At 37.0% G+C, this 26,827-nt stretch overlaps 1 protein-coding gene across 8 annotated transcripts in view; it reads right to left on the reverse strand.

Annotated features, from left to right (window-relative positions):
• VPS8 (VPS8 subunit of CORVET complex) overlaps nt 1–26,827 on the reverse strand; it is a 250,931-nt gene that overhangs the window by 211,458 nt on the left and 12,646 nt on the right. For 7 of the 8 annotated variants that reach the window (XM_032407001.1, XM_032406998.1, XM_032406995.1 and 4 more), the window contains 7 exons: nt 26,350–26,418; nt 19,038–19,168; nt 13,669–13,762; nt 10,082–10,114; nt 9,066–9,120; nt 5,307–5,312; nt 852–976 (listed from right to left, as the gene is read on the reverse strand). In XM_032407001.1, coding sequence (XP_032262892.1) covers nt 852–976; nt 5,307–5,312; nt 9,066–9,120; nt 10,082–10,114; nt 13,669–13,762; nt 19,038–19,168; nt 26,350–26,418 — 513 coding nt within the window. The remainder of the gene's footprint in view (nt 1–851; nt 977–5,306; nt 5,313–9,065; nt 9,121–10,081; nt 10,115–13,668; nt 13,763–19,037; nt 19,169–26,349; nt 26,419–26,827) is intronic. The other variant, XM_032406996.1, reaches the window with a different exon arrangement.

The following is a 26,827-nucleotide window of genomic DNA, read 5'->3' on the forward strand; positions in this document are numbered from 1 at the left end:
TTAAGAGTCTCTTAAGGGTGCCTGGGTGGCTCAGTCGGTTGGGCATCTCACTCTTGGTTTAGGCTCAGATCATAATCTCGGGGTTGTGGGATCGAGCCCCCCATCAGGCCCCTTGCTCAGCACAGAGTCGGCTTGTCCCTCTCCCTCTGCTCCTCCCCTGCTCACATGCTCTAATAAATAAGTAAAATCTTTTAAAAAATAGTCTCTTATGGCTTGCTTCCCTTTTTCCCCTTGCCATATGTTCATGTTTTGTTTCTTAAATTCCACATATGAGTGAAATTATATGGTATTTGTCTTTCTCTGACTTACTTCAGTTAGCATAATACACTCTAGCTACATCCATGTAGTTGCAAATGGCAAGATTTCATTCTTTTTGATGGCTGAGTAATATTCCAGTGTGTGTGTGTGTGTGTGTGTGTGTGTGTGTGTGTGTGTGTACACACACCCACATCTTCTTTATCCATTCATCAATCAAGGGACATTTGGGCTCTCTCCATTGTTTGGCTATTGTTGATAATGCTTCTATAAACATCGGGGTGCATCAACCCCTTCAAATCTGTGTTTTTGTATCCTTTGGGTAAATAACTAGTATTGCAATTGCTGGATCATACTATAGTTCTATTTTTAACTTTTTGAGGAATCTCCATCCTGTTTTCCAGAGTGGCTGCACCAGTTTGCATTCCCACCAACATGTAAGAGGGTTTCCCTTTCTCTGCATCCTTGCCAACATCTGTTGTTTCCTGTGTTGTTAATTTTAGCCATTTTGACAGGTGTCAGGTGGTACAGAGATACTAGGTTTTTTAAAATTGATTTTAACATTGTCTTATGGATAAAATAAAGTTCACATTTACCTGTCCTTTAGCAAAGCCACAGAGAAGTCTTGAGCAGTCATTGTTGATACTGAGGGCAGAGATGGCTCCATACTGACCTCCAACACTCGTGCTACCCAGACAAAGTCGCAAAGCTTGATTCTGATCTAAAGAAAGCAGATTTGTAAAATCAGGTGAAAGAAATGAAAGGAGTGAAAAAATATGTATTTAGTATCAGCTTGTTTTCAAAGACTTGGGAGGTAGCAACAATCAAAAGAATCAAAGGATGAAGTTATATTCATTTTAATGTATTTATTGAGCATGTAGTAGATGCTGGGCACTGAATTAGACACTAAGAATGAAGAAAAAACCAAGATCTACAAGTAAGAATACAGAACTTGCTAATGATAAGTAAAAAAAAATCCATAAGTAATCTTTATCTCTTTGAACAAATGAACGATCTTTCATCTGTCTCATTCTAAAATTGTATTTCTTGCTGTTTACAGGATGCAAGGTTACAGAGAATACCACCCTTTAAAGTAGCTTTAAAATTTCAAAAATCAAAATTTATTAATTCAGAATTTGGCTGAATTTACATTTATATTATCCGCAAAGAAAAGGTTTCCTAGGCAAATTAACAGTGCAAACAAAATTACGGAGTAAATATTTAGACTACTTAAGAAAATTATTCTCAAGCATCAACATTTGATATGCTAAAAGCAAACAGTTCAAATCTCTACTAGATTAAGTTATTTAAGGGTAAGGATCTTGCCTTAATTCTGATTTTCTTCAGGAGGCATTCAAATATTTATTAAAATTTATTATCTAGTAAGTAAAAGAAATTCCTCTAAGACTTCTCCTAGGCAATGCTTATTTTGTGTAGAGTTCATTATTGTACCCACTTGAAAACAATGAAATAAAAAATTCAAGTATAAGGAGGCATGCCTACAAAATTTAACTGTTTAGGGGGAAAAAAACTCACCATATTTGCACAATCTGGAGTTCTCTGAACTCACCCAGCAATTGTTTGTGCCTCCCTTAACTACTTACATGCTATTCTTTGGAGATAATTATGTCTTACTTCCACTATTAGACCATGTCATTTCTAAGGGCTAAGATCATAAGTGAACTAACACTCCCAGAATACCTAGCCCGGTGCCTTGCACTCAGGAGGCATCTGACAATCATCTGAATAGCTTCCACATTTGCAAATTTTCCTTCTCTAAGAGTAAATCTAGTTATCAGAAAGAACCTAAAGACATTCATTCTCAGATCTAGGGAATAATACTATGTAGACTTTTTGCCCATCCAAAGTGAATATTGTAAGAACATTTTTCTGTGTTCATAAACTGGCTCAAATAGCAATCCCCATCTCCCAAAGGAGTTCTGACACAATTAATGGATGCACTGTATCTGGCACACAGAAAATATTCAATGTTTTCTGAAATCATCTTGGCTTTTAGCCTTCTAAGATGAATATTCAAAAAGGAATAAAATTCATAAATACATAAGGCCTGATGTATTTAAAATGCCATTATCTTTATTCACCTCTAGAACGATTAAAATGACAGATTTTTTCCTTCCTCACATATTTTTCTTCCTCTCCCAATTTGATCCAAATTATTAAAATTTCCTTTATTCTATTTTCCCAACTCTGAATACAACACCTCATTTTATTTTTGCTTTACTGAAATTGCCTGCCAAAACAGTGTTATCCATGATCCTTATAACTTGTCAGGGATGCCTCATACAGTTAGTGGATTTATCCACATATCTTATTTTTTGCAAACTGTCAAGATAGGATCGTTAGGCAACAGTGTTCTATATATATATATATACATATATATATAGACCACTACTTTGGGTCGTGTGTGGAGGCAACAGATGGAATGAAAGTAAGAGGACAAAGACAGAAATTCCCTATCAGCCTCACAAAGAACCCCATGAGTTTGGGCTGCCAGCCTTCCAGGCACAGAGCAGTATCTAAATAGCATCCTGCTGGGATCCTTTGTAATCTGTGCTTTGAGATCCAAACGGTACACAGTTCTGATCCACCAATACTTAAAGACACTCACTACTGCTTTCAGATTTAACAAAGTTCACACTTTAGACTATTTTAAGTATTCTTATAACTCAAGGAGAGTAAGAATAGGAGAATGAGGGAATATGATAAAGAATAAGGGTACTATTAAGGGAGGAAATAAAAGAGAGGAAGAAAAACTTCTAGATTAAAAACCGAAACAGGTCTGCTTTCCTATGGGTCCTGTGTACTACAAACTAGCTGCAACACAGGGGACCAAATTATCAAGCTTGGTCATTCCTGAAATATGTATGAAATTTACATCCCACGGGACTGTGTTAATGAAAACATTAACTTTTTCCCTTGATTTTTACACTGTATTTGTTATCTTTACAATGTCACTTTATATGGTAAGCACAGCAGTGAAGTGATGGACAGTGTATAAAATGTACTCTGGTTTTAACTCCAAAAAGATATTTGTCAATTCTTACTGCTGTCTTTATACATTCTATATTTATGGTACCATATTAACAAACCTGCTATCACGCAATTTAGACTAAATTCAGAAAAGGTAGAATTTCTGTGTAAAGAAGAAATCAGAATCTTATGGGAGAGGTTTCTTCTGCTAGGGTAACTTAACATTCCGTACCCCAGATTATTCTGGACACTTCTGGAAAAGGGTATTTGGTAAAAATAAAAATAAACCTCTTCCAAACACTTGAATTCTGAAGTTATATGGAAAGAACAGAAGGACCTGGACAGAAGCAAGAGAGGTAAAAAAAAAATCAGAGCTCTCCATCCTGCACTCCGCCAGGGAGCTCTTGATCACCTTAATTTTTAAGGAAAAATTCTATTTTCCCCTACTCTCGAAGTCTGCTTTATCTATTGTTGGGAGAAACCATTAAATTAGCAGTACAGATAATTTCATTTACAGAGTCACATAAAATCACATTTGGTTGGCATTGTCAACTTAGTTTTAAAAAAAATTGGAGTGGGTCCTTATAAAGCAAATAACTCTAGGCAAGAAATACGAAATGAGACTATCAGCTTTCCTATAAACTTCACAGAGTTGGCACAGAGCTTAAATAAGAAAATGCCTATGAGAAATGTGAAAACTATCAAATGTTACAAAAATGCAAGGAATTATTAATAATAGCTTACCAATTAAGACAACTTGAAGCCTAGTTATCACAAACACTGCAATGAATTATACCTATTTCTTTTATTAGTCTATCTTTCAAAGTATACTTTGCTTAGGGCAGATCTCCTCAGCATATTCTGAGCTTAAGAGTAATGTGCTAAATAGGAAAGAAAAGCCAGAAGTAATGTATAAATCTATAATAGCCATAAAATCTAAATCTGAACATACTTCAAGAGAATTTCTGCTCTTTCTATATACCAAAATTGACCCAATCCTCTACTTCTTCATCCCTAATTTGTTTTAACTAGTTCCCAAAGACCTTCAAAGAAGGAAATAACTAGATCCTAGAAGAAATCAAATTTAATCGTGTGTATAGAGCTCTCTTATTGCCAGCATTCATCATTCTTCAATACTACTCTTTTCTTACCCTTTGTACATATTATTCTATAAGACCAAAAGAAAAGAAGAAAAGAGGTAGTACAAAACATTTTTCATTAAAGATCATGAAACAGTAGAAGCCCTTTACCTGACCTCCACCCAACACACAGAATTAAAGTCCTCATCCCCTCTATAAAGCTCACTGACGGAAGCCTGGGACACAGTGAATTCCCATGGCTAACTGGCTATCATCTAGAATGCTGATGCTTACAGTAAGCTAGCTGTGTTCTAAACCTGCTCATTTTTTTTCTAAACCTGCTCATGCCACTGTAATGTTACTGGACTTTAAAAACTTAACAATAGGTGAACTGATGAAATAGAGTGAAAAAGAAAGAGCTATTGTTTCCATGAAAACTAAATGAATGCTCATGAAAAACTTGGTGAAGGTGTTTCTTTGAAAACCTGTCATGAAATAAGATGTGGACAAGATAACGGTCAAAGATTGAAGAGTTGTTTGATAAAAATCCACAATTTTGAAAAAAAAAAAATCTACAATTTTGTACTCCTCAATTGACTCACAGGTGCCTAAGCTTCTACCTTTTTTTCTTTTTAATTAAAAGTGCAAATTCTTTGTGATGCATTACTGATGCAGTTTATTACAAAAAAAGAGCTGCTGACCTCCAACTGGCAGATACAAACTCAAAGAAAAGGCTTTGTACTGTATCAAAAGATTAAGGAGAAAATCAGTATTTGTATATTTTCAATCAAAATAAAACATTGAAAGTATGCAAATATTTATAATTTTTAACATTCCCTGCTTTAACCAGTTTCAATTAGCTGTTTTTTTTTTCAGTAAGCATTTCATAAGAAGGCATCAACTGTAATTGACAGCATTCTCTTTCAACACTAAAAAGGTCAAAAGAAAAACAGTCACTCATGCAAACCAAAATTACTATACCTTTTCCTTTGAATCCATGGAGAAAAGATCAAAAGAAAGAGAAAAGCAAGAAATCAGTTCAAAAGTTCAGAGAAAAGACAGGTAAAATTTCAAAAGTATAAGTGACAACCTTTAGTTATCTCTGGGAATGATACTAAATGTGATTAACCAATTTATGATTATATTCAGGTATTGATTATTGAAAGAGAAAATGCATAATATCCAAATCATAGCACAGTAAATAATTCCAAGTCCAGGAAGTTTGATAGAAATAAAAGTAACTTCAAAAAGATAATCTACTTAAGTATACCAACAACCCAAAAAAAATAGGAAACTAAGGGCCTTGGAATAGGGACACATCTTTATGAAGATCTGAATTTTTTTTTTTTTTAAAAGATTTTATTTATTTATTTGACAGAGAGAGACACAGTGAGAGAGGGAACACAAGCAAGGGGGAGTGGGAGAGGGAGAAGCAGGCTTCCCACGGAGCAGAGAGCCCAATATGGGACTCGATCCCAGGACCCTGGGACCATGACCTGAGCCGAAGGCAGTTGCTTAACAACTGAGCCACCCAGGCGCCCGAAGATCTGAATTTTGAGATCCTATATTATAGGAAAAAAAACCAAGCTACATAATAATAATCACATACCTATAGTCCATTAAAATAGGCAATATACATCACCTTTAAGAAGCTTACAATGATCACTATTTTAATGACCCAGGCCTCTATTCCAAAAAGAATCTAATGTTGACTTAAAACAAGTACAATTCTTCCTGCTACACTTGTCCTATGATCAACAAAGATATTTAAATGAGATCAGATTTAACCCAGACTTCTAATCTAGACACTTCATAGTATCATCACTTTGCCATTTGTTACTGTCATTCAGGCAAATTTTAATCCATTTGTTAAAACTCACTGTCCAAATAATCAGATTCCCACAAAAAATACTGAGTAAAAGTTACTAACTGCATGATTAAAAACCCAAAGCAGGCACCTGGGTAGCTCAGTCGGTTAAGCGTCTGCTTTCGGCTCAGGTCATGATCCCCCACATCTGATCCCCCACATTGGGCTCCCTGCCCAGCGGGGAGCCTACTTCTCCCTCTCCCTGCCGCTCTGCCTATTTGTGCTCGCTCTATCTCTGTCAAATAATAAATAAAATCCTAAAAAAAAAAAAAAAAACCCAAAGCAAAACAGGTAATTATGATTCTTTCTCAAAATGTTCACTTTGGCATACTTCCTTTTCCATGAGACTGTAATGAAAGATTACCATTTCATCATATCTACAACAAAGCTGTTGAGACCTGAAAAAATTAAGAAGCAGGCCCAAGGAAATTAAGAAGACAGTAGCAGAAGACAGTAGCAAAAGACAATGTACTGTTCTCCTCTGTTGGGTTTTTATTTTTAAAGTATTCATTTAATTTGTTGCAGTAGCTCTACATGGGTTTGATTATAAACAGACACATATTCCTATAACCCTGTGGTAAGGAAGGGATGTTAAAGAAGACGGAGCTGAGGAAAAGTGAACACTGGTTAAGTGGGAACAAAAACTCAACATACATTCTTCTGACAGATAAACATATACATTATACTCGATTCTCATTCATCTTAGTTCTTCTATTCTTTTCTTCATATATCTTGGAATCTGCCTCCTTTTCTCTGAGGACAGAATTATTGAGAATGGTGAAAATGCACTGACCTAGGATTTAATATTTCTTGATTCTGAACTTGGCTCTGTGTATCTCTCTTAATCTCTCTAGTTCTCAATCACCTCATTGTAAAATAAGGACACTAAACTGAAGGTCCTTTTAAGATCCTTTCCCCAAATCCTTTCAATCTAACACCAATTATGCCTCCCCAGGAAAATAATCATTCTTACATCTGATAGGAAAGGAGGCTGGTAAAACTTCCTAGAAGCGATTAGATTCTATCAGAAGTGTTTAAAATGTTCCTATTTAATTATGAAACATGGAAAAAATAAAAATAAAAAACAAAATGTTTATAAGCAACTGTCCTTAAGCAACCCCACCTTTGGGAATTTGTTCTAAAGAAGTAATCACGTGCACAAAAATGCAGTTACAAAGATGTTCATTGCTATACTGTTTTTTAAGAAACAACCCAAATGTCTTAGTGTAGAAAATGGTTAAGTAAATTATGGTGAATCCATTTAAAAGAATACTATGTAGCCATTAAAAATGATGTTACAGATGAATAATTACATGCAAAGATGTTCATTATGATGAAAAAGCCAGTTACAAATTAACATGATTCCATTTTGGATGTGTACATATACACACACACGTACAAAAAAAAAAAGATTAGAGGGCCATACAGAAATGTTAGGGATTATTCCTGGATGGTAGAGTTTGTTATTTTATATTTTCAACCGTTTGTTCATCGAAATTTTCTACTATGAACACATATCAATTATGAAATAAGAAAAAAATTATTATTCAAAGAATCCATTCTAAAGTTCTCTCAAGAGAATTATATTTTGTGTTCATTCTTCCCAACTCCCAAACAATAAAACTCTATTATTTAAATCAATCACCTCTTAAAAGACTAAGTGTTAAAATCACATGATAATTAAGATTTTTAGCATATTTATAAAAAAGAATTCAAATTGTTCAAAAACAAGGGAAAATAACCACTTTTTCATTCATATGGTAAATAATGATGCAAGGCCAACAGAGATTAAGTTGTTGCACTGTAGTACTATGTAGTACTATGTATGTAGTACTATGTAGTACTATGTATGTAGTACTATGTGTTAAAGTGTCCCCAGGTAATCCTTATATAATACACTGTAGATTCCTTACTAAAATACAATCTTATTGGGAATTCCATTTAAGAGAGATGCAGAAGACTGAAGATGCAGAACATTAAAAATGACGGAAAAATGTATCTAATAGTTTTTAAATAAAAAAACAGAAGATGTTCTGCTCATAGTACTGAATTCAAAAGTAATGCAAAGAATAATGCAACTAGGACTATTTAGTCTCATGTAGAAAAAAAGAGAGAAAATACTTAAGACTATCCATCTACTATACAAATGAATGTTAAGTTTTCTTCTCAACCAGTAAATGAATGTGATTACAGGATAGAAATTTTTAAGGTTAGAGGGATTTACAATGTAAATGAAAAAGAACTTATTATCAGTTTGAGTTACAAAAAAATTACTGAGAAAGCCTGTGAATCTCTTTTCCTGAAGATCTTTCAGAATACCTGCTAGGATATGATTTAGAATCAAAAATCACCACCACCACAAACTGAGGCAAACAAGAGGACAACCCAAGGTCCCTTTCAACTTTATATTCCTTCTGTCTAGGTCTGCAGAGTCAAAAGATAGGATGTGATAACTTATAAATTCATGGAGGAGAAAAACTTGCAATGAGCAACAGAATGAACTTGGGTCAAGTAATTTTAACTACAAAACTACTGACTGGGGCACCTGGGTGGCTCAGTCGGTTAAGCGTCTGCCTTCAGCTCCGGTCATGATCCCGGGGTCCTGGGATCGAATCCCATACCAGCTCCACGCTCAGCGGGGAGCGTGCTTCTCCCTCTGCCTGCCACTCCCCCTGCTTGTGCACAAGCATGTGCATGCGTGCTCCTTCACTCTGACAATAAATAAATAAATAAATTTTTTTAAAAACCTACTGACTGCTACTTTTCAAGTTTTTCTGATTTTTTCCACAAGGAACAGTTTACAACTATTAAAAGATATAAAATCCAAAAGGATACTTAATATCTACAGTAAGGAAAGTACTTAGAAAATTTACCAAATATTAAAGCCAATCCATGAGATGTACCCACAGCTATCAGACTGGACACTGCCTGAGAACAAAAGGGAAGATTACATTTTGAAATATTACATCAAGGATCTTGAAACAATCCATGTTGAATTTGTTGGTCTTCTTTCCTTTAGGCACCAGATGACATACCAACTATTATAAATAAGGAGAATTTCATCTAGGAGGCAAAACGGGAAATGAAACTCAGGACGTTTTATTTCTGGGAATCCCTCTAAATTTACTCCAAGGGTAACAATATCAAAATATCGTATGTTCAACATTATAGGCAAAAACACACCACCTAGCGTCCTCTAAAGCAATTTTAAAAAAACCAAAAATTCAGGGGTCCAGACAAAGTAAGAGGCACTTATGCTCCCCACCAAAAGCCAGCTATGAGGTGTGGGAAAGGGGTGAGAAAGCCCTTCAGTTTATTCACAGGAGCCAAAAGGCACCAGAAATATTCAAAATTCAGCCCACTTCCTCACCAACTGACTAACTAATAAGAAAGCTACAGGAGGCAGCTGGAAGTGTTCAAGCAAAGAAGGCACTAGTGTGCTTTCAATATCCCCCAGTTCTCTATAATCGCACCACAGATTTACTATTTGGCAGGCTTGGCAAGGGAGTTCAGAACTATTAAATGTACTATTTACCACGAAGTGATTTCACCAAATGCGGTTTTCCACTCCCTTATAACCAAAGGGAGGCCAAATTACAGAAGGAGCAAATTCACTTGGGCATGGGAAGACCACATATAAATAAACCTGGAAAAGGCTAATCATTATTCCATTATATGCTTCTCAAACAAAAGCCTGAAGAACAACAATACACTAGAAAGGAAGAGAACATTCAATATGGAAAAATTTTAAATCTGATTACTGACAGTAAATGACCTATGATTTTATTATAATAATTTACGCAATAACTTTGAACATTAGAAGAATAAATCTAAGAAAACCCAATCAAACCCAAGCTTACCTTTAAAGGATTATTTAAAGTGTACTTACAATTGCTGTAGGCAAGCCAGCATCCACTTTGTCCTAAGCGAAATTAAAAGAGTATTTGAAAAGATATTCTCATTTTTAAACAGAAAATGATATAAGCCCCTCTCTTTACATATACTTTGATCCAAATCAATTCAGACAAAAGATGGAACCTTCATTTTTGGCCCCAACTAAGAGAAACCACAAAAGTTGCACATAACAACAAAATATAAAGAGCACAAGAGTGGATTATTTTATTCTACTAACTGTTAACAAATGCTTTAGGAAAGATACTGATTATAAATGAAAACAAAGAAAAAGAGAGGAAAGAAGTTCCATTTTCAATAATGTGAATAAACTCTAAGCACTATAAGTTAAAATGATAGCAGTACCTAAAGATTTTAGAAAAGGGAAACTCGCTAAAATATTCTTCCTCTAAGCTTCCTATCCAGCCGATTATCCAATAACCCCTCAATTAAACCCAAGTAGGGTGTATTCAGTCAGTCCTCAAGCATAAGAAAATAAAAAATTAACTCTGTACAGTAACTGCATGACCTTGGAAAAGTCACCTAACCCTCTCTAACCCTCTGGTAATTAGTCTCCTCATTTGTTAAAGGAAATAGCAAATACTGCCCTATATACCTCAGTGAGTTGTCTTGAGGATCAAATTAAAGGTAAAGTATCATATAAACGTAAAGGTATCTATTTGATGCTTTTATAACTTTGAATAATAAGAGCTTACAATGATTAGCACTAGTAGCAAAGAGCTTTCACATACATATATTACACTATTTGATTCTCAAACTGCAAGAGACAGATAAAACATGTATTATTCTGACTTTCCAGATTAAGAAAATAGAAGTTTTAAAGAACTTAACTGACTTGCCCAAGATTATTCAAGAAGCGTTAAGAACTGTGTCTCAAACTCAGCTTCAGTTCCCAGGCCAGGCCCTTTAATATCACTTCTACATTTCTTTTCTGTCTGTCCCTGTCAATGTGGTCAACTAGTTATTAGAATCTCTCAGAAGGCAGAATCTATTTTATACAACTTTATAGAGCTTCCTGGGAACTAACTCAAGAAACTTATTTCAGTGCACAGGAATATAAGGAAGAGCAATCACAAGGCTGCCATGTTCAATGTTCTGGATAGCAGGATATACCCAACCTTGTATGGATATGTGTGTATAAAGTATACCTAAGTTTACATGCTTGACAATGAAGATGCATGCAATAAATATTTGATGAATGATTGATTTGTGTCCTGGATAGGGAAAAAGAATGAGAGAGCAGATGAAGAACATAAAGTAACTTCTGATTTCATTAAGAAGCCAGCTTACTTTAAAAGCTCAAAAACAAACAAACAAAAATAATTAAAAAAATATATAAAAAATAAAAGCTACAAAACCAGAGATGTGGGAAGCACTTTAGAGATTATAGAAATTTAGTACTGGTGTTGCAACATCTTAGAGTAGTGATTCTCAAAAGCCAGGCTACATTAAAATCATCTAAGATACCTGTTAAAATGCAGATCCTTATGCTATACTACTAAAGATGCCAATTCAGTAGGTCTGGGGTGGTGCCCAGGAATCTGCATTTTAATCGGCATGTCAGGAGCTTCTTATATAGTGGACACATTTTGGGACATTGTGCTAGGGTATCTCTACTATCTTAGGTGATCATCAAAGTGATAAATACCCTTTAAAATTAATTTGAATTAGTTTAAAATATAGTCATCTGTCATAGTACTTTTATCTGTGAATGAGCTATGACCTTCATTCACAACTCCAGAAGTTTCATCTCTCCTAAGTGTCATCCACGCATGGACTACAAAGCCATGATGAGCAAGGCCCCAGGCAACCCTACTAACATCGCTATCACTATCCACATGGCTGAAGGTATCATTGAACAACTATTCAGGAGAAATACCCCAAAATATAACTAGCTTTACATGTTAATAAACCAACCATCACAGAAAAGCATACAATTTAAATTGAGCTGGTAATCCAACATTAGGAAAGCAGAGTATGAGCACTGTCACAGGAAAAGCAGTTTTCATTTTAACAGACCAAAGGAGCTCAGCCATAGCAATGAAATAAGAATAGAATGCAAACACTCTGGGATTTATTAGAATTTTTCCCTCCTCTTCAAGAGGGAGAAGAAACCCTTTTAAATAACAGATTTATCTAATCAATGTTCAGTGTCTGAGTTTTAGTTCAGTCTCCATTATTCAAAATATTTTTAAAACTGCACAGGTGGGTCAAATGACTGTTCTGGTTCATCTTGATCTTGAAAGGAATGAATTTCATCACCTACATAAGGATTAAATTCAGAAAACGTCATGGAAATGTAATCCTCAACAGGTGGTTCCCATTCTAGCAAATCTGAGTTACTCTCCACCTAAAAGAGGAAGGACAATTGCCCAGGTTCCCTCCATGGTTTGACTATCTCTCTATTTAAATTGACTTCATGATATATAAGCTGGGTCAGGGTATACCAACTGCCCATAGAGAACACTTTCTTTCCATTTTGCCTTGTTTGTTTGGTTTGGTTTGGTTTCTGCAACAGAAGTCTTCTTGGATAAATCTGACAACTGTAATGTGGTTATGATGTCGTGATGCCATTCCTATATCAAGCTCTTACCCTTCTGGAAAATTAAAACTTTGTCCAAACTGAATATGCAAAATACCAATTAAGCTCTATGAAAACATTTAAAAAGTCAAAGTTCCTGGGATATGAATATGTCATCTTTGTCATCATCATCATTATTATACATAAGATCTACACAATGAATTCAGAAAACTAAAACTGAAAGACCACAAAGAATTATAGGCTTTGAAAATTTGATAAAACATACCAGAATCAGCACCTATTGTCTTGGTGATCTATTAAAATTTTTTCATCAACTCAGTGCTCTAAAAAAATTTTCAAAGAAGACCACAGATACTCTGTTCCAGCCATTACACACTGGCCACATTCACCAATACTACCTCCATTTCACAACAAAGCAGCACTACAGCGGAGCCAGAAACTCCAATTTGGAGTAATTGTTCTGCTATCTCCTAACCTAATGATGTAAGACAAGTTAATATATCACCTCTCTGAGCCTCTCTTCTCATTTGTAAAACAGGATATGGCTTTCCTTACTTTCAAAGTTCTAAGAATAAATAAAATAAGGTACATGAAAAGAGTTTTGGGAATTACAAGAAAATCACTCAGTTGTAAAAGATTCTGATCAATCATGTCTCCATATGAAAAGACTAAAGAAAACAAGCATTCTAACTCAACCAAATACACAAGATGGCAACTAAACTGAAAACGAATTTAAAGAAAAGGCAGATAGTGTTCCTTTTAGGCTTGCTGCCATATTTCACTTAGGCACACCAGAGACTCTGAGCAGACCTTTATTTCATGGCTGCACTAATTTCTACGTCAAGATGTGTAGCCATGTCTTATGAGTCAAAAACAATCACACAAGACCCATGAAAGCCAGATTCTATTTTTTTTTTTTTAAGCCTCGGGCCAAGAGAAGTGCTGTGCTTTGTTTTATGCTCATTCCTACTTCATTATGCCATTGCAGGTTACAAATCTGGGGAAGAGAACAAAATACTTACAGCTGCAGACACTATCTGGGCAGAAATTCCCTTCAAAAGTGAATGTCGCATAACTGACCCATGGAGTGAAAAAGAATCAGGTAATTTCTTCTTCCTAAAAAAAAAAAAAAAAGAAAGAAAGAAAGAAAATGTTGAAGAACATAAAAAAATTTTTTGAAAAAGCAGGGTCTCAAAGCTTTGAAAGTCCAAAACACACATAAAAATAAGAAAAGTAGAGGGGCGCCTGGGTGGCTCAGTCGTTAAGCGTCTGCCTTTGGCTCAGGTCATGATCCCGGGGTCCTGGGATCGAGCCCCGCATTGGGCTCCCTGCTTGGTGGGAAGCCTGCTTCTCCCTCTTCCACTCCCCCTGCTTGTGTTCCTGCTCTCCCTCTCTCTCTCTGTCAAATAAATAAATAAAATCTTTAAAAAAAAAAAAAAAGAAAAGTAGAAAACACTGACTGTAATTTGTTAGCTCTGTTTGCAATGAGGTATAGAGTCTAACCGTCCTACATTAAGATATTGTACTAAACCCACCTTAAACCTCAGAGAAGCACAAGCAGGAAAATGAATAAAGCCACCATTCCTTTTTCACTGATTCAAACTGTTCCTCGCTCACCTTAAACTATGGCAAGAGGTTCTACTACTCACCAGAAGGTGGCCTATCCCGCCCTGCATGTCTACATTACCTCTACCTACTGTCCACCCTTGCCCATCTTTCTTGCCTTCCAATCTTTAACTGCCCTCTCTCATTCTTCCACCAACCACCTCAAATTCCCCACTCATTATTCTATCTCTGCTGCTCCTACTAACAGCTCCTTTCACTTACCCAACTCATCATCGTACCAAAAATAATTTTTAATTTTCTACCAAACACTGAGCACCCTCTTCTATGTGACTAAAAGTATGCTCTGGGGATACAAAAATAAGTAAGTCAAGTTTCCTAGTCTCAAGAACCTTGCAGCCTAGCTACAGGGACTAATAAGTAACTTAATCTTTTTTTTTTTTTTTAAGATTTTATTTATTTGAGAGCGAGCGAGCGAGAGAGAGAGAGAGAGAGAGCAAGCAGAGGAGCAGGGGGAGGGGCAGAGGGAGAAGCAGACTCTCCACTGAGCAGGGAGCCAATGCGACTCGGGGCTCGATTCCGGGACTCTAGGATCACGATCTGAGCTGAACACCGACACTTAACCGACTGAGCCACCCAGGCGCCCCATAAGTAACTTAATCTTAAAAGATAAATGTTAGGAAAGAACATGGGTAAAGCACTACAGAGATGAAATAAAGAGGAGTTTCATCTTATTTATTAGGGGGATATCAGGGACAGCTACAGAAAAAAAGATGTCTGACCTGGCCTTGATGGATAACTAGTAGGAGTCTGGCAGGCAACAAAAAAGCACAAACAGAAATATGAAGATGTAAATGTGCACAGTGTGTGAGGGGAGTGTAAGTACACAAAAGGCATGGACCAGGAGGATGGGAGTAGGGGTGCTTAGAGATTAGGTCAAAATGGTAAGCAGGGACCAGAATGATGCTATGCAAAAGAGTTCTGACATTAAATAAGGCAAAAAAAAGAAAAAAAGACACCATATATGTTTTTTTAATTTGAGTACAGTTGACACACATTAGTTTCAGGTGTACAACTTAGTGACTTGACAAGTTTATACGCTATGTTATGCTCACCGCAAGTGCAGCTACCAGCTGTCCCGTTACGTCACTATTACAGTATCACTGATTGTATTCCTTATGTTGTGCCTTTTATTCCTGTGACTGATTCATTAAAAGACATCATATCTTTGAAGCAGGTAGAGACCAGATGGTCAAAATCATTTAAGTTATCATGGTTCCATACAAATTTTAGGATTTTCTACTTTTGTGAAAAATCCCATTGGGATTTTGATAGAGACTGCATTGAATCTACAGATGGTTTGGGGGAGTATGGACATTTTAACAATATTAATCCATGAACGTGGGATATTTTTCCATTTATTTGTGTCCCCAATATCTTTCATCAATGTCTTATAATTTCCAGCGTACAGCTCTTTCACTTCCTGGGTTAAACTTATTCCTAAGTATTTCATCGTTTTGGATGCTACTATAAATTATTTTATTCCTTTTTCAGATATTTCATTGTTAGTGTTTAGAAACACAACTGACCCCAATTAGCCAAAGCAATCTTGAGAAAGAAGAACAAAGCTGGAGGCATCACACTTTCTGATTTCAAACTATATTACAAAGCTGTAATCAACAGTATGAAACAAAAAAACAAAACAAAAATCAGTATGGTACTGGCATAAACACTGACAGAGAGACCAGTGGAACAAAACTGAGAGCCCAGAAATAAACAGTTGTATATACACTCAACTAATATCTGACAATGAAATCAAAAGCACTCAATGGGGAGAGAATACAGTCTCTAATAAAGTGGTGTTGGGAAAACTGGATAATCACATGCAGATGAAACTGTACCCTTATCTTACACCGCTCACAAAAATTATAGGGATTAGATGGATTAAAGACTTAACTATAAGACCTAAGCCATAGAACTCCTAGAAAAAAACACAGGGAAAAAGCTCCTTGACATTGGTCGTGGCAATGGATTTTTTGTATAGGTCATCAAAAGCACAAGTAACAAAAGCAAGTATAAATAAATTAGACTATATCAAACTAAAAAACTTTTGCACAACAAAAGAAAATCAACAAAATGAAAAGACAACCTATGGGATAGTAGAAAATATTTGTAAACTGTTTATCTGATAAGGGGTTAATATCCAAAAAATACAGCAATCCTCCCTTATCTGCATGGTTTCAGTTACTTGTGGTCAACCACAATCCAGAAGCAGATGATCCTCCTTCTGAGGTACTGTCAGAAGGTCAATAGTGTAGCCTAACTCAGTGTCATGCATATGTCATTCACTTAACTTCATCTCATCACATAGGCATTTTATTATCTCAAGACATTATAAGAAGGGTAGGTATAGTACAATAAAATATTTGAGAGACCACTTTCACATAACTTCTATTATAGTATATTCCTATAATTGTTCTATTTTATTATTGTTGTTGTTAATCTCTTACCCACCTAATTTATAAATTAAACTTTATTGTAGGTATATACAGGAAAAAACATAGTTTATATAGGATTCAGTACTATCTGCAAGTCTTATGCATCCACTGGAGGTCTTGGAATGTATCCCCTGTGGAAAAGGGAGACTACTGTCTCAATAGCAAAAAACAAACAAACAAACAAACAATTTGAGTAAAAAATATGCAGAGGATCTGAACATTTTTCCAAAGAAGACATACACATGGCCAATAAGTACATGGAAAACTGTTTAGCATCACTAACCACCAGGGAAATGCAAATCAAAACCACAACGAGATATCGCCTATTGGAATGGCTATTATCAAAAAGACAAGAGGGGCACCTGGGTGGCTCAGTCAGTTGGGCGTCTGCCTTCGGCTCAGGTCATGGTCCCAGGGTCCTGGGATCGAGCCCTGCATTGGGCTCCTTGCTCAGCAGGGAGTCTGCTTCTCCCTCTCCCTGCCCCCACTCATGCTCTCTCTCGCTCTCTCTCTCTTTCTCACTCTCTCAAATGAATAGGTAAAATCTTAACAAAAAAAAAAAAAAGCCAAGAGATGACAAGTGTTGGTGAGGATGTGGAGAAAAGGGAATCCCTGTGCACTGGTGGGTGGGAATATAAACTGGTGCAACCACTGTGGAAAACAGTATGGAAGTCCCCCCCAAATATTAAAAATAGAACTACCATATGATCCAACAATCCCACTTCTGGGTATATATCCAAAGAAAACAAAATCACTATCTCAAAGAGATATCAGCACTGCCACGTTCATTACAACATTATTCACAATAGCCAAGATAATGGAAATATCTTCAAATGGGTAAAGGTAAGAGGTCACACACACACACACACACACACACACACAGGAGTATTATTGAGCCATGATAAAGAAGGAAATCCTGCCATTTGTGACAACATGAATGGACCTTGAGGGCATTATGCTACATGAAGTCAGTCACACAGAAAAAGACAAATACTATATGACCTAACTTACATGTGGAATTTAAAAAAAGACTAAAGAACAGTACTATCAGGGGCTGAGGAGTGAGGGAAATGTGGAGATGTTGGTCAAAGAGTACAAACTTCAACTTGTAGGATGAATAAGTTCTGGGGATCTAATGTACAGCATGAGGACTATAGCTGACAATAATGTGTTATACACTTGAAAGTTACTAAAAGAGTAGATCTTAAATGTTCTTACCAAAACAGAAATGGTAATTATGTGAGGTGATGAAGGTGTTAACTAACCCTATTGTGGTAATGATTTCACAATAAATAGTGTATCAAAGAATCACACTGTACACATTACATTTGCCTAATGTTATATGTCAGTTATATCTCAATAAAGCTGAGGGAAAAAACATATTTATCTACTTGTAGGAGATAGTGATGAACAGGTTAATATATCCAGCAATGGTCCCTATCCCACAAGAGTTGACATGCTAAAGAAGACAGCACTAATACAGGCAAAATTTAAGAAAGGAAAAATACACATGACTTTATCAACATTAAAGTTACACATGAATTCAATAAAGTATTTACATTACGCTTCCTCCACTTCGCTTTCCTTTTCATGTGCTCTCCAAGAATTTGGGAGGTGAAAAGCAGCCAAAATGAAGTTATTTAGGGTTAGAAGTCCTTTTCCCAAATCTTTAATCATTTTGTGATTCTCCTCTGAACCCATTCCAAGGGAATGAAGGAATGCTGGATCTGACCTTAGAGAGTGGGAGGAAGGGGATGGGGAGTGCAGAGAGCATAAGGGTGGCGAGGTGAACCAAACTCCATGTTTCTACCACAGACACTGTGCCAAATTGGACTCGTGCTCCCTCCTAGGGCTCTACTGTTTCCGGGGGGCCCCTGGCTGCTATTAGGGCTTCCTACTGGGGGTGCAGAGGACAGTGGTCATGGCATCCACCTTTTTATTTTTATTTATTTATTTTTTAAAGACTTTATTTATTTGAGAGAGAGAGAGCACATGAGAGGGGGGAGGGTCAGAGGGAGAAGCAGACTGCCTGCCGAGCAGGCAGCCCGATGTGGGACTCGATCCAGGGACTCCAGGATCGTGACCTGAGCCGAAGGCAGTCGCTTAACCAACTGAGCCACCCAGGCGCCCCATGGCATCCACCTTTTTAGCTTCTCCCCTCAACAGTGCCCAAATCTTTAGGATCTAATAAGCATATTATTTCCACCCAAGTGGGCCTTCTATTCCCTATGCAGGGCTTCAGCAGACCACACTGTAGCATAAAGACATATTTACATTTTAAATGATCAATACTGCAACCATATGCAAGTGTGATTTAAGTGAATACTTACCTTTTTAAGTTGGTCCTGTCACCACTATCTGAACTTGCCACAGACGAAGTATCATAGGAGTGAGAATCAATAGTATCAATGTTTAACAGTGTAGGATCCTCAAGAACAAAAGACTCATCTTCATCATCAGTCTAAATTGGAAGAATATGGATCAATAAATTCACAATTCCAAATACCCTATAAGGCAGACAGGCATTAATGGGTTTCTCGAAAACACTCGTGCTTATTTCTGTTTTTTATCTCTTTTCCATGCATTGTTATTGATCAGAGAGGCATAGAAGAGAAAATTAATCTAGATAGATCTTTGTCTCTATAAAGAGTTCACTCCAAAAATTTCTTCCTTGTAGCAGGAAGAAGCAATTATGCAAATTATTGTTAGCAGAATACTTTTTAAAATTCAAACCTCTATAGATGCTTTACGAGTTAATAAACAGCCAGTGGCTAATTAGAAGAAAACAAATACCACCTTACTACAAATAGTATGCCGTGAGAAATATGACAAACAGAAGAAAGGCATCCTGGGCTTGAAAGAGCATCTGCAAACACAGTGATTTCATAAAATGGATTTTGCTCATGGAAAAGGACATAGTCCTCAAATATATGAGCAGGAGTTAGAGGTGATCCTAGAAAGATCAGCTGGGACCCAAACTGTAAAAAGCCTTATATTCCATTAAGCCAGGTGACAGCAGGGCCCATGTCCTCCTTGTCTACCACTACATTCCCTAGTGCCCAGTTCAATGCCAGACATGTATCACTTTTAATGAACTAGGGTACTATATATAGTAGACAGTAGGAAGGCAACTAAGATGTTTAAAAAGTAGACACACATGATGGGAACCACCTTTTACAAGGATAAATGGGGCAGTAGGAAGATGGATGAGGGTACTGGGGGAGACTGAGGCAAGGAAACTATTAAGAACCGTTAAGAAGATAAGGCATTGTCAAGGAAAAAGAGGAGAGTGGAGGCTAGGGATGTGGAAGAAGAGGTCAAGAGAAGGAAAAATGAAAGAGACATTACTGAGAAAACCCAAGGTCCCTGGTTACCATTTAAAAGGTGGGGGCTGGGAGGTGGGGAGGTAAGGGAGAAATCAAAGAGGATTCCAAGGTTTCTAGCTTGAACAACCAGGCAAAAGATGATACTTCTGAGCTAAGAAAGCAGAAGAATGGCAGATAAAGCAGAATGAGGAGTTTAGCTTTGAACGGGGTGATTCCGAGCAACAGACATTAAAGAAAAATGCTCTGATCATACTCCTCTTTCGGTTGGACTGCATTCTGCCTTACCATTTCCATCGATGCCTATATGAGAGCAATCTCAACTCATTATCTGTACTCTCCACCATTGCTAGCTACTGACTACCACCTCTGCTGAAGGTACTAGCCAAATCCACTGGCCTATCTTCAGTCAGCACGCCCTTGTCCTCTCGGCATCATTTAACACTACTGACCATTCCCTAAGTCTTGAAACTTTCTCTTCCCTTGGTTTCCAGTACATCTCTTTCCTGCTACTCCTCCCAACTTATGAGGCCTCTTCTACTAGTCATGTTCTCTATTTTCTCCTCAGCCCAACCTCTGATTGATGCTATTCCCTGGAATTATATTCTTAGCTCTCGTCTCTTCCAAGTTCATAAACTTCCTATATGGAGCTAATCCATACCTATAGCTTCAAGTCCCATGTCATGCTAATGACTCCAAACTTCAGTATCAACATTTCTCTTGAGGTTTAGGCCCATATTTCCAACTGCTTTTCAGGTATCTACACACACACGTCTGCTAAGAAAAAGGCTAGAATTAACAAGGAGAGATTGTCTCTTGAGAGCTGTAGAGTGGAACAACTGCTGTAGGGAAAAGGGAAAGGAAATAATCTAGAAATGAGAACTGCAGCACCAAGGGCTTAAGCAAGAGGGCCAATCAGAATCTTATTTGATTTTCTTAAGCAGCCTTGGGATGTAATTAAAGAAAACAGATCAGTTAAACTAAGCCAGGGTTGAGGGCTTACAGAATACATGAAAGAAAAAGTGAAGGAAAGAAGAGAATTGAAGCCTATCAATAAGGCTGAATTTAAAATTACTATCTACACAGCAGAGATATCAATTTTCCTGCACTGATATGTAAAATCTACATAATCCTATCAAATTTCAGTGTGTGTATGTCTCATTGTATGTAAACTAATAAAGTGATTCTAAAACTTACATGGAAATGCAAAAGACCAGGAATAACCAAGGCAATCTTTTTTTTTTTTTAATTTTTTTATTGTTATGTTAATCCCCATACATTACATCATTAGTTTTAGATATAGTGTTCCATGATTCATTGTTTGTGCATAACACCCAGTGCTCCATCCAGAACGTGCCCTCCTCAATACCCATCACCAGGCTAACCCATCCTCCCAACCCCCTCCCCTCTAGAACCCTCAGTTTGTTTTTCAGAGTCCATCGTCTCTCATGGTTCTTCTCCCCCTCCGATTTCCCCCCCTTCATTCTTCCCCTCCTGCTACATTCTTCTTCTTCTTTTTTTCTTTCTTAACATATATTGCATTATTTAACCAAGGCAATCTTGAAGAGCAACAACAAAGATCTGAGACTATTAGATATCAAAACCCATTATATCAAACATTGGAATGTGATATTGGAGCAAGTGTAGAAAGACCAATGGAATCAGACCCACACATATATCATCACCTGATTTAAAACAAAAGTGACATCACTTTTTTTTTTTTTTTCTTCAGTAAATGGTGCTGGCTCATACCTCACACCATCATATACAAAAAAATCCAAATGAATTGCAGATCTAAGTTTGAAAGGCAGAAAAAAGAAAGATTTTAAAACAAAATAAGATAGCACCATCATGACCTTGGAATTTTCAAAATTTTCTTAAAATAAGACACACAAAAAAACTAACCATAATGGAAAAACAAAATAAGCTGAACTACATTAAGAACTTCTGCTCATCAAAATAAACCATTAATAGAGTGAAAAAGTAACCCACAGAATGGAAGAAGATATTTGCAATACATATATCTAATAAAGGGTTTAGGGCGCCTGGGTGGCTCCGTCGTTAAGCGTCTGCCTTCGGCTCAGGTCATGATCCCAGGGTCCTGGGATCGAGCCCCACATCGGGCTCTCTGCTCAGCGGGAAGCCTGCTTCTCCCTCTCCCACTCCCCCTGCTTGTGTTCCCTCTCTCGCTGTGTCTCTCTCTGTCAAATAAATAAATAAAATCTTAAAAAAAAAAAAAAAAAAAGGGTTTATATACATCACATATAAAGAATTCCTATAAATAAGTTTTTTTAAAAAAGTGAGCAAAAGACATGAAAAGGCATTTCACGGAAGAGACACCCAAATGGCCCAACCCTATGTCAAGGCACCCAATTTCATCAGTTTTCAGGGAAATTCAGATTAAACTATGATGTGGTATCACTACACACCTATAAGAACTGAATGGATAAAGTGAAAAGGAGAAAATTCAAAAGTTGATGAGCATACGGTATTCAGAACTCCCATATTGGGCTGCTGGAAGTATGTATTATTCTGATCACATTAAAAAACCTGTGGCAGTATCTACTAAGGCTGAACATACCCGTATCTCATGACCTAGCAATTCTACTCCTATTCCAAGTATAAAACCAACAGAAATGTGTGTGTGTATATGTATATGCATACATATATAGATGTGAATAAGAATATTCAGAGCAACTTTTTTTTTCAAGATTTTTATTTATTTGACAGAGAGAAACACAGTGAAAGAAGGAACACAAGCAGGGGGAGTGGGAGAGGGAGAAGCAGGCTTCCCACAGAGCAGGGAGCCCAATGCAGGGCTTGATCCCAGGAACCTGGGATCATGACCTGAGCCGAAGGCAGACACTTAACAACTGAGCCACCCAGGCACCCCTCACAGCAACTTTTCATAGTAATCAGAAATTGGAAATTACACAAATGCCCATCAAAAGTAAAATGAATAAATAATGGTATACACATAAAGAATTTTATGTATGGGGGGATGCCTGGGTGGCTCAGCTGGTTAAGTGGCTGCCTTCAGCTCAGGTCATGATCCCAGGGTCCTGGGATTGAGCCCTGCATCAGGCCCCCTGCTCAGCAGGAAGCCTGCGTCTCCCTCTGCCTGCTCTGCCTGTTGCTCCCCCTGCTTGTGCTCTCTCTCTCTGACAAATAAATAAAATCTTTAAAAAAAAAAGTTTTTGGGTGCCTGGGTGGCTCAGTAGTTAAGCGGCTGCCTTTGGCTCAGGTCATGATCCCAGAGTCCTGGGATCGAGTCCCACATCGGGCTCCCTGCTCAGCAGGAAGCCTGCTTCTCCCTGTCCCACTCCCCCGCTTGTGTTCCTGCTCTCGCTGTCTCGGTCTCTGTCAAATAAATAAATAAAATCTTTAAAAATAAATAAATAAATAATTAAAAAAAAATTTTTTTATGTATGGGAATGAACAATTACATACAAAAATATGAATGAATCTAAAAACATAATATTGAGGGGCGCCTGGGTGGCTCAGTTGTTAAGCGTCTGCCTTCGGCTCAGGTCATGATCCCAGGGTCCTGGGATCGAGCCCCGCATCGGGCTCCCTGCTCAGCGGGAAGCCTGCTTCTCCCTCTCCCACTCCCCCTGCTTGTGTTCCCTTTCTCACTGTGTCTCTCTCTGTCAAATAAATAAATAAAACCTTTAAAAAAATAAAAAAAAATAAAAACATAATATTGAGGTAAACAAGTCAGACACACAAAAGTACATACTCTATCATTCCATTTATATGAAGTTCAAAGCAAGAAAGCTGATCAATGCTAGTAGAAGTTAGGATTGTGATTATCCTGGGGTTAGGTACTAAAGGGGCACATGAAGAAGTTCTGGGATATTAGTAATGTTTTATTTCTTCATATGGATTCTGGTTGCACAGTGCATTCAGTTTGTGAAAATTCACCAAGCTACACACAATTTGTGTACTTTTCCTCTATGTACGCTACACTTGAGTAAAAAGTTCAAAATAAGTATCTGGCTGCACAGTAGAAATGAAGTGAAGCAGGAACTACCCAGACTGGGAGACTAGGAAGAAACAAGAGACTCGGTCTTGATTAGGTCAAAGAATAGGTTTAAGGAAGTAAGAAAATGGGAGGCAAGGGGGTGAATATGGTTAGAGAATGGAACTTCACAATTAAAAACCTCAGAGGTAGCACAGTTTCAGACAAGGACAAGGCCTATTGCCATTATTTCATGCCCTAAATTCTGAGATTCATGATGTCTCCGTAATCTCTAGCTTTCCAGTCTATAAAACATCTTGGATGTCCATTTCTTCCCAACCTCTCGGCAGATTCCTATTAATGAACATTATACGATATGTGCACCCACATATCCCGGAACAAGTGCTTATTCACATTTTGTACTTCTGCCCTTTCCATTGTTTTTTTCTTTTTTAAAATCATTTTAATACTTTTCCCCCAATAGCCTTCATACGGTTCTACAACTTAAATTTTATTTTTGCTTTCACTTATCCACCTGCCTAGCTCCTTGGAGATGGGAAGGCTGGCCAATGTCCAGTCCTATTTCTCTCTCAAAGTCAGAGACAGTCATACAGCATTTTATAATCCCAGCATCTAACACTATGAGCAAATATGTGAGACATGCAAATTACTAGTGAGGATGGTATTATCTTCTCAGATAGAATTATTATTATCTTCTCAGTAAACCACTAATGACCATACTTACTATTACTCATAGATAACTAAATTGTGCAAAGATGGTTTTTCTTCACTATGAACTAGTTTCATTCATATGACCACTTTCTTTGCCATTTTTTTTGAAGATTTATTTATTTATTTGGGGGGGGTTGGAGGGAGGGGTAAAGGGAGAGGGAAAATCTCAAGCAGACTGCCCGCTGAGCGTGGAGCCCAAGCAGGGCTGGATCCCATGAACCTTAGATCATGACCTGAGCTGAAATCAAGAGTCAGATGCTCAACTGACTGAGCCACCCAGGGGCCCTTTGCCATTTTTATACAAATATGTTCAAATATGGCTTTATATACAACCTTCTAAGCTTACTTTTATTTCACACTTAGTAAAATAATTGAAATGAGGATATGATTAAGACATTAACAAAACTGACTAAAATTAATCTCTTCATCTCTAAATGAAAGATTTCTTCTCTATTAGAAAGCAGTAAATAAGTATCACTGTAACCAGTTATTCTTTCATTGACCAAAGCCTTCTGTGTCAAAATTTAAAATGCTACATCTTAACACAGATCACACATTTTCTAAGTTAAAATATATTCAAAGTAACAGCAACATCAAATGGATATAAAAACAGAAATCAAAGTCATACAAGAATAGTAAAAGATACAATTCACAAAGAGAAGTAGTTTGCATCCTATAAAGTGTTGGCTACAACCCCCAAAGTATAGGGGTAAAAGTAATAAAGACCAAGACCCAACTCATTCAGCGGGCATTTCTTTTGGAGAACCTCTGCATCATTATCTTTTAGAAAACTATGGATCCAAAACAGATTCACGCATTTAAAAATCTTTCTCAAATTTGAAGCTAAAACTTCCAAAAGGAGTCTTAAGCAAATTTTTAAAAGATCAAGAAGACTGAGTTGAAGAATTGTCAGCAGATGCCAGGTACATAAAAGCTCCCATACTTCACCAACATGTTACTTCCACAAAATTCCTTTATAAAGCCTTTCTGACCTGCTAATTCAGAAAAGAATAACATCATTTCAAAACTCTGAGAAACTTTTTAACAAAGATGGTACTCATAAGATACCCTGTGGAGGTTTTCCCTTTACACAGAAGGATGATGAGGTGCATTTCAAGGTTGCAGCTGCTCTCTAGTATCAGAGGATGAGCTATCTGAGTATCACTGGTAGAGATGACATTATTGAAACATAATACAAATCTCAAAAGTGACGTGAATTTAATATTTCAACTTGCTTACTAAAATGTTTTCTCAAATCTACCAAGTATAAGGCATTGTACTGGGCACAGACATGAACAACACATGGCTTCTGCCCTTGAGAAGTTCACAGCCTAGATGAGTGCTGTCCAAAGGTACTTTCTGCAACAATGGAAATACTCTGCACCTGTGCTATCCACTGGACTAGCCACTAGCCGCATTTCAACTGAGAACTTAAAATGTACCTGTACAACTGAGCGACTGAAATTTTAATCTTTACTTAACTATTATTAATTTACATTAAAATTGCCACATGTGACTAGTGGCTCCCATACTGGACGGTGCAGATCTAGATACATACACTATAATTAACCCAAAAGCATTAAAATCAATTCCATAAAATGACCGTGATCATTAATATACACTTACCTCATTGAGTATGCTTTCCAGTGTTGGAGGAGTATCAACTTGAGGAATATCAAACTCTTTGTCATCAATCTAAATAGAGAAAAGAAATTATTTTCATATAACGCTGCTTTCCCTCTTAGAATATTGTGAGGGTGTTTAAATTTATTAGAACCATTACCAATTAAGAGACAAACATATCACCAAACTGATCATGCAGAGAGCCAACTCGATGATCCATGGTAGTAAGGATCAGGTCAAAAGACTACAGAATTGTTTCTTATCCTATCCACATATTCATTGATTATCAAAGACAAATATACACTGACGGCACCATCTTGACAGCCCTGTCTAGAAAGCTTTTGTTCATGAACTCTGACATGTGCATTCTAAACAGGACAACACAGCATGTCTCATGACAAGCCCCAATTTTCTAAGTGTAGAAAGCAGTATACAAAACAATATACGAGGTCATAAGCAATATACAAAGGTCTGACATTGC

Source organism: Phoca vitulina, unplaced genomic scaffold (assembly GCF_004348235.1).
Source record: "Phoca vitulina isolate PV1807 unplaced genomic scaffold, GSC_HSeal_1.0 scaffold8, whole genome shotgun sequence".
Lineage (NCBI taxonomy): Eukaryota > Metazoa > Chordata > Mammalia > Carnivora > Phocidae > Phoca > Phoca vitulina.